Source organism: Apaloderma vittatum, unplaced genomic scaffold, assembly GCF_000703405.1.
Source record: "Apaloderma vittatum isolate BGI_N311 unplaced genomic scaffold, ASM70340v1 scaffold25642, whole genome shotgun sequence".
Taxonomy (NCBI): domain Eukaryota; kingdom Metazoa; phylum Chordata; class Aves; order Trogoniformes; family Trogonidae; genus Apaloderma; species Apaloderma vittatum.
The window spans coordinates 4058-13077 of record NW_009703501.1 but is presented as its reverse complement, the minus strand read 5'-3'; the positions used below and the strand labels follow the sequence as shown (position 1 = coordinate 13077).

At 38.9% G+C, this 9020-nt stretch overlaps 1 protein-coding gene across 1 annotated transcript; it reads right to left on the bottom strand.

Annotated features, from left to right (window-relative positions):
• Nucleotides 1–4714: 4714 nt before the first annotated feature.
• LOC104270331 (protein lin-7 homolog C) lies at nt 4715–8566 on the bottom strand (the record flags this gene model as incomplete). The annotated part of the gene is made up of 4 exons (XM_009864658.1): nt 4715–4920; nt 7409–7618; nt 7969–8040; nt 8448–8566. Coding segments are annotated over 4 exons (557 nt in total), but the record flags the coding sequence as incomplete, so codon positions are not given.
• Nucleotides 8567–9020: the final 454 nt, after the last annotated feature.

The following is a 9020-nucleotide window of genomic DNA, read 5'->3' as shown; positions in this document are numbered from 1 at the left end:
CGGCAAATGCCAGCACAAGCAAGTTCTCATAACTTAGGACAGGAGGGTGACAGCAGTGCCAAGTTTTATCAGCTGATGCCACCAAGTAGGCAGGCTCGGAAACACGAGGCTTTGCTTCTTCAATTAGTATTTTTGATTTAAAATTAATATGAAACCACATTTTTGCATCCAGAATCAGCCTCCAGAACTGATGAGAAGAGAAGAAAATTATTTTGTTGTAAAACAACTGAAGTTGCTTCTTTCATTTAGTCTAAGACTAAGTTTGGTTTGCTCAGTCTGTGCATGTTTAAGGTGGGATATTGGCTTGGACAAAATACTTTTCCAGCTTTTTTCGATACCAGCTGATAGATCATGGTTGAAATCAGAAGCCAGAAATAAAGTATGTTCCACCAAATTTTGTAGTTGTTTTTTTTTAAAAAAAATCAATCAATTACACCTGTAATTGCAAAGGAAAACACGAGGTAGATAAACTACTGCTTTATGACGTTACCTTAACTCCATTCTTCACTGTTATAAGCCTTCCGCTGAAATTCAGTTTATCCCTATAAATCTGAGCCATATTTAGCAGAATAGAGGCAGCCACTGTTGTAAGCCAGATCACAGAAATTATTTGTTTTAAAATAAAATTGAATATGGGTTATTATTTCCAGTTCATGTGTTATCAGTCCTCTACACCACGTAAGAATATTCACATAAATATTTTTGCATATATTTTCAACTTGCAGTGCAGCCTACCTACCTTAAAAAAAATAATCTTTTTACATTCAGAACAGATGTATTTTCTTCTCCCTTTAGCTCTGTTCATAACTTGAGGCACATTTTTCTCAGTAGCTGACAACCTCGCAAGATCTTTAAATAAGGAATTACAGAAATTCAACATCTCATTACTTGAGATACTTGCTTCAAACAACTAAAAGCTAATATCTGACACAGAATACTACACAGAATTTTAATTTATGCAGCCGAGACTAAGGAGGTCCCAAAAATGCAGAAGGACCAAAGTATTACAGCTACTTTATGGCATTCTGATTCTCTTCTCCAACACAACGCAAGATACTGGGACAGAAAAAAGAAGATCCGTGAGCAATCAGGAAAACAAACTAATAACAGATTTATTAACAGGTAACTAAAACCAACAGATTTTTCCCTTTGGATGCGCACACACATGCAGGGTGTTTATTTCATGCCCTCGATGCTATAAACAGCTAATGATAGCAGCCTGGAAACTACTCAAAACAGGAAGTCAGAAGAAAACTGCACAAACACAACGTAAGTGAAGTTTAACTTTTATTTTTCTGTTGATAAAACCCAAAGATCCCTCACAGCAGCAATAGATGCAGAAGTTATCTGCAGAAATGATACCTCATCTTAATCCATTTGCACACCCAAGCACACCAAGAGTGTAGGGACTGCATATTAACACAGTACAGGCACTGCTCAGTAGTAACAGAGACCAAGTTTCTTGGCATATTTTAACCCATCCTTTCCTTAATATTATAGGGTTTCCATAGTGTTAAAGATGACTGTTACTGAGTTGTCTGTTTATTGGATTTTTTTGTTATTGAAAATTAAAAACTTCTTATTAAATTCTACATGTACAATTTTTATGTCCAGATACACCTTCCCACACCTTGTGGTTAAACTGTATCCAAACGCTACAACTCGGCACAAAAATGTTACTGCATTTAGCAGCTCTGGCTGCACTACAGTGAATATTTCCATAGAAGAACAAAACACACCTCTTTGTTCAGTAACACAAGGGATACAGGTTTCAAAACGTACATTTCTATCTTGTATCCATACCTTTCTTTAACATATATATATTTATATATAGCTCTAACAGAAATCTCTACTATTTTACAATTAAATTAAAACACATCCACAACTGGTCTAACTAGTGATTTTGGTCTCAATACTTTAAACATTAGTTGTTCCATAAAAATATATAATTCAACATCATAGTTGTATCAGTAACATGAGCCCTTTTGAAAGAGGCCAATGTCACATGATCAACCACAGAATTCAGTGCTCAATGTCATCTAACAGATAAATATTTATACCGCATCTTCAAACTACCAGTATTTTTAAAACCCAAATTTCACTTCGCAGGCTTACCATGCTTACAAACATGCAGAAAGCAATCGCATTTCTCACTTCCCCGTAGCAATCGTATTGTTTTCTTTTCCAATAGATCAACCAACAAAGCACAGACTTCATGCTGTCATTTTTAAGTCACTAACCTTTTCCTTTCTTTCACATACTGAATTATTTCACAATGGATCACAATGCTCCACGTGAAAAGACTAGGGATTAGCCATGTAGTAAAAAACTGCACTTTTCAGTTTAAGCTTTTAAGAACCAACTTACTAACAGTCAAATTAGGATGCACTCATAGCTGCCGTACAAGTGAAGAGACACCCAGTAGACAATCACGTTAATTCCAAATATATACCAAAAAGTGAAGCTTAAAAAGCAAAACAAACCCCAAAACCAAAACTACACAAGTACAGCCTCAAACTTGGTAGATTCCCAGAAGTGGACCTCCGTCCAGAAGTTTTCTTCAGAACAGCACACTAATACCGTGCCACCATCAGCCACGCTCGAGATAGGTCATGAATCACTTTTAGCTGCAGATTTCCTTATTCCCACCACAGCACCATTCCAAATCAAGTTTTAGAGCAATGGTGATGTAGCACTTCCGTAATACAAATAAGAATCCTCTAAGTCAGAAGCAGTCGATAATAAAACCTCGGACAAGTTCACACGTCACAGTGACCTGGACATAAGCCTCAGAACATTTTACTCTTATAAACGTAATAATAATTTAGGTACGAACTATTCCAAGATTGCTACTGTCAGTCTGTAGATAAGACTACAATAGAACATATTAAAAGCACAAGAGAGGTATGACAATTAAGAGGAATATTTCTTTCAAACAGCAGAAAGTTAGGGAAACATCTGGAATTCTTTTGCACTGCATTAATATATCTTCTGTTTCTGAATATAAAAATACATCATCTAGAGAGTCAATCCAGAACTGCATACACAAGTACATTTTTCCCCTTAACTGCTTTAAAATTAGTACAAAATAATATAAGTTACAGGAATGATTCTCGCAAATTTCTAAGTGTTGGTTATTATAAAGCCATTATACGCGAACACCAACTGTAAATTATTTACAGGTGAGGTAATACAATTTCCAGAGTAACGAATTACAATTTAGCAGAAGTGTAAAAATAATGTACTCACCAAAACATTACAAAATCCGGCACTATTATCAGCTACACAGTAGATCAAGATTAGGTTTCGTAGTTGATATACAACATATTCTTAAGAAAAGTGCCAAAATATTGCTACATAAGAATCCTTTTGTCAAAAATCATTCAGCAAAAACACCTGCAGATTCTATGTTAAATAATGCCAAAAGAAAACAGGAAAAAGGGGATACCAATTCCACAAGTAAGTCTTATTAAATGCCTTTGAAAAATCTGTAAATTCACTTTCATGCTTAAAGGTCTGACATAAAAGATTTATTTAAAAAAAAAAAAAAAATCAATGGAAATATCAACACTTACAATTTTTCAGGGCACCTTAGGCTCTTTTAAGAGTACACATTCCTCTTAAACTGTGAAACACCTGGAGGCTGAAAACATTCTAAATATGGCTGAACTGCTGAGGGTCAGTGGCACAAAGTCCTGCCCGGCTGCCGGTGTGCCCCCGGGGTCTGTGCTGGGCTGCACCCTCTTTAACGTTTTCATTAACACCAGGGGTGACAGGACAGAGCACACCCTCAGCGAGCCAGTCAAAGGGACCTCAGCCAGCTGGAGAAACTGGCAAAAAGTTCAGCAAAGGGAAGTGCAAAGTCCTGCACCTGGGGAGGAATAACCCCACAACCAGCACAGGCTGGGGGAGCCGACCAGCTACAAAGCAGCCTTGCGGAGACCAACCCGATGTGGTGGTGTCAGGTCACAGGCTGGACTTGATCTCAGAAGTCTTTTCCAGCCTCAATAATTCTGTGATTCTGCGACCTCAAGTCAACCACAAGCCACCCAGCGCCCCTGCGGCAAAGGATTCCAGCAGCCTGCCGGTCTGCGGCAGGAACAGCAAGGGCGGACGGGTGGCTTCTTCCCCTCTGCTCTTCCCCTGGTGAGACACAGCTCAAGTGCTGGGTCCAGTTTGGGGCTCCCCGGGTCAGCACAGACATGGGCATACACAAGCAAGTCCAGCGAAGGGTCAGAAAGGGGACTGAGCGATGGGAGCATCTGATGGACAAGAAGCAGCTAAGAGAACGGGGATTGTCTAGGCTGAAGAGAAGGCTCCAGGGTGATCTTATCAACACATGTAAATGCCTGACAGCGAAGAGTAAAAAAAGAGCCAGACTCTTCTCAGTAGCATCCAGTGACTGGCCAAGAGGCAATGGGCACAAATGGAAATACAGGAAGCTCCATTTAAACATAAGAATGGACCTTCCAAGTGTGAGGGAGATCAAAACACTAGAACAGGCTGCCCAGAGACCTCCTGGAGCCTCCATCCTCAGAGATGCTTAAAACCCCAGCCCATGACAGTCCTGAGCAACCTGCTCTAGTTAACCCTCCTCTGAGCAGAGGGGCTGGACTAGGTGATCTCCCTCTAACCTCAGCCATGCTGAGAATCTATGAAAAGGACAGGGTGTTTTGTAGCCCAGGCATTGGATCAACTGAGTCACAAAGCAAACTATAAAACGTAAACAGAATATATTTTCTCTTTAAGTTATTGCATACAATGTTAATTCTGCTGCCTGCGTTTCGCCGATCTCATTTTTTCAAATCTCGACTCCATTTCTTCCAGGACCTTCGGTGTGTATCGCACAACTAATTTAACCTTTCCTTGAGCTGCCTTCAGCAGTTCTACTGCTTTTTCATGGTGTTCACCTTCGACACTCTGCAAAGCATAAACCATTAAATACAGTATTAGTAAAGAAACACACTGAAAACAGATTTTGTGGGTTTTTTTCATTTTTGTTACAACTTCTATATAATCAAATATCAAAGTATTCTAGTTTGGAGACTGCACAAGAACAACGTCACCCAAGTTCAGGATTTGTTCTCACCAAATCAGTAAGAGGTGATGATAAATATACTAACTAGCATTAACAGAAGAGTACCGTGAAACCTTCGGTTAGATTTATGCTGGACAAGTAAATTTTGTATTTATACACAGTAAATGAAATAAGGATAACATTAGGCAAGTATGAAATCACGCTAGAAAATCAAAAACTTCAGGAGGCCACTTACTTAAAATTTAAGAGGTTTATCTTCCTTCAGGATGCCTTTTAAATTCAGTAGTCACCCTCAAATAATAAGGCTGAGTAAGAAGCTGCAGACAACTGCAAGATAGTTGCCTTCCTGAAGTTATCCTGGATTATGCTGAGGCAAACCAGTGCCTACTGGGTGCCTGCAACAAAGCAGCTGACGTGCAGTGTGTTGCTTATCTTAGCGCTTCACGTCTCCCAGTAAATGCAAGGTTCTGAGGTTAACTTCCCCTAAACTGATTAAGAATTGCCTAACTCAACTCTGTGAGAACAGAGTAAAACTACTTTCCTGAAACAACTCTTGGAATTTAGTAGGGTTTTATCAGATTCATCCAATTACAAATTTTAAGCAATTGCTCTCAACAACCGCATCCAAATACATGTTCTCGGATAGCACACATTTTAGCAGCAAAACTTATTTCTCCCAAACTTATTAAACACTACCCCAAGCCCACCTCCCACTGGTGCTAGTAGGAGCTAGAAGGCAGGTGAGGTACCTGTTGATTGGAAGGTTTCCCTGTTACTATAAAGTTACTTACAGAAAGAAAGACAACAGTTAAAAAACCCCAAGTTTTCTCTTCTGTCAGACTTAGACAACATACATTTAAATGTTTTCATTTTTGTTATTCAAGGGGATGTGAGGATGCTCTGTTTAAAAATGGTAATAAAAGGTTCATGAAGTTCTAGGTTTAATTCTATCAAAACACCTAAAATCTGGAGCACACTCAAAATCTCCCAGCTGAAAAAAAAATAAACTTGCTTTAAGGTACATCCACTGCAGTCTTGGCAGTGGTAATTTTTAAAAAATTATTGAATTAGAAATTACAAGAAAATGTCTGTCATATATATTAAGGTGGCAGGATTCCATGTGTAAACATCAGAGTGTGATGATTCTTTTTCATGCACTCGCTGTATTTTTCCAATGACCATACGGATCCGTATGGGTGCATGCACACACACGCAGTCCTTGCCACCCGCACCAACTGTCTGACAATCACATTCCATTCTGGGAATGTGAATTTCTCCTTAAGAGGGTCCGTGGGTGAAGAAGGCCTCATCTGAAGACAGTTCTACATCTGTCCCTTTATGCCTCAAAATAACAGGAAAGCTAGGCCAAGGCCAGCTGTGTCACTATGGCCACGATTTCTCTTACATCTCCTGGAAACGCCAGCTGGGCTCCCACGTAAGAGCCAGGAGGCACGTGAGTCAGCCCTGTGCCAGCAGGGACTTGGCAGAGCACAGACACCCAGCAGGTCTCTGGTCCTTTCACGTGTCAAGAAAACCTCGCTTGGGCATAACGGCACAGGATTCAGTTCTACCCTTAGTCTTAAAATTTGGTTTGGAGATGTAACAATGAAAACATTAATTTTAAGCTAGCATGCAGCTTCTCTGTAAATAAAAGCAAGGGTTTGAGAGGTATTTACATGACTAGCAGCTGCCTTCAGTCAAAGGCTGTCCAAAGCCTCCTCTTTCCAGTCACTCTGTGTTTTGCTTTTTCTACCGTAACTCTTCAGAAGAGGATACTTATCAAATATATCTGCAACAGCACTTTAGACATGTATTCCTTCAAATATGCTAAAAAGTCTGTTTCTGAGGCTCAGTACACTTAAGTGGAAGGCAAGAAAAATGCTAAACAACTGAAGATAACACCACCCTGTAGTTCCATCTTATTAGAGCTTTCATTATGCAGTAGCATTTTTATTGGGCTAATGAGAATCTGGTCAGTCTACTGCAACATAAGATAATTTACTACTTACCTTATAAGCTGCAGAAAACTATATTAATTGAAATCTGCATGGTGAAACCCAGATGAAAGAGGAAGCCATAACAGCAGTTACTATTTCACAAAACAATGCTGTTACTAAATTTATATGACCCCTCAGAATCCAAAATACTGAAATAAATAACACAGTTCCCAGTTCAGACAGATCACCAAAGTACAGTCCTAGAACTCTCGACGCCTGCAACACTAGAGAAACCTAAGCAAGTGGCTCTTGCAAGGACAAAAACAATTTTGCCAAGATTAAAAGACATGGAGCTTGTGCCATGTCTATTCTCGGCATGCCCCCAAGTGGAAACACGTAGTTACTGCTACATAAAGTGAAAACCAGTTCCTACCACTCCGTTCACCGAAAGCAGCTGGTCTCCCCGTTTCAGGCCTCCATGTCGATCAGCGATACCGCCAGGGATAATTCGAGAGATGTAGATTGGAGAATTTTGTTCTTTGCCTCCCATAATGTTGAATCCAAGACCTTCTTCCGTTTTGGGTAGTTCAACCACTCTGGGATGGGAGTGACCTTCACTAGCAGCAAATGCAGCTACGGTGGCCTGTAAGAAACAGAAATTTCCTATGAAATAAGAAATTAAATATAGGCTCCATAGCTAGGCACAGTGAGCAGGCTGAAAAGTATTTTTATCTCAGAGTAGTAAAAAATTTAGAGAAAGTACATTAATTCCCTAGATACCAACACTAGCATGAAAAATTCATAACTCCGTGAATAAAATTAAACCAGAGGAAACTTAAAAGTAACAAGTCTTCTGTTATATTCTTTAATAACCTGTTAAGCTTATCCATTTTATCAGACATCTAGATAATATCCTTCTGCATTTTAAATTATCTTCTCCTGCTTCTAAAGTACCAAACCACTGTATTTTACACATTATAGTTTGGCTTTTACCTTTGCTGTTGCATTAGCTCTGACTTCCGGGGTGCTGCTGATATCCACAGTTTCATATACATGTTCATACACCTTTAGAGAAAAAACAGTTTAAGTATAGGGAGAACAGGTATTTTTCTGCTTGGATAATATAACAACTCAAAAATGTGTAAATTAAAAAGTACACACCTCCTAATAATAAGTTACTCTCTGATTCACTAAAAGGTGTCAATGACAATCTACCATATTACGAAGAAACAACTCTCTTGGCATTTTTATTGCTCAGTTAATCCATGCACATCTAGGTCTCAACCCAAATCTTCCCTCCTTTCACAGCATTCAAGATCTCACCCCAAATTTAGAAATGTCAGTCTTGCTCTGTAAGCCAAATTCAGCTTTTAGAAAGAACTCAGTCAGATTCTTGCACTGAACACAGAAGGGAGAGAATAAGGCATACCGCTTTCTAACTCAAGGCAGCTGCTCACATCGAGTTAACTCACCTCCCTTACAGCATTACAGAATTCACTTTGAAGGACTCTCTGCAAAGCTTGTAGCTTTTGTGGTGGCACTTCTCCACTTCTCTGTAATTTTTCCAGCAACTCAATCGCTCTGCAGATGTCTACAGAAAAACAAAGCACTAGGAATGAGGAATGCCTGAAGAAATTCAAGCTGAGGTTTTTTGTTTGTTTGTTTTTAATTAACTTAGTGAAGCACTTATATACACCTTAAAACAGTGGTTCACTTCTTCCATAAAACTATGTATCTACAAAATGTTACAATAAAACCCTATATTTACCCATTATTTTTGAGTCAACCACAGCAATCCAACCCTGTAGCACATCTGGAGGTGTCATTGTCATACATATATTTTAAAGACAATTTGATTTTTCCTTGAAGTTTAAATCAGGCTGAAATATTTCACCGACATACACACTATTAACATTTCATATGCATAACTTGTAAATTATCTACTGCAGAGATAACTTTCTGTCAGCTAGAATATTGTTAAATATGCTAGCATTCCTTTTATATTAAAAAAGGAAATAAAAGCTCAACAAGAGTGCACTTCGTGT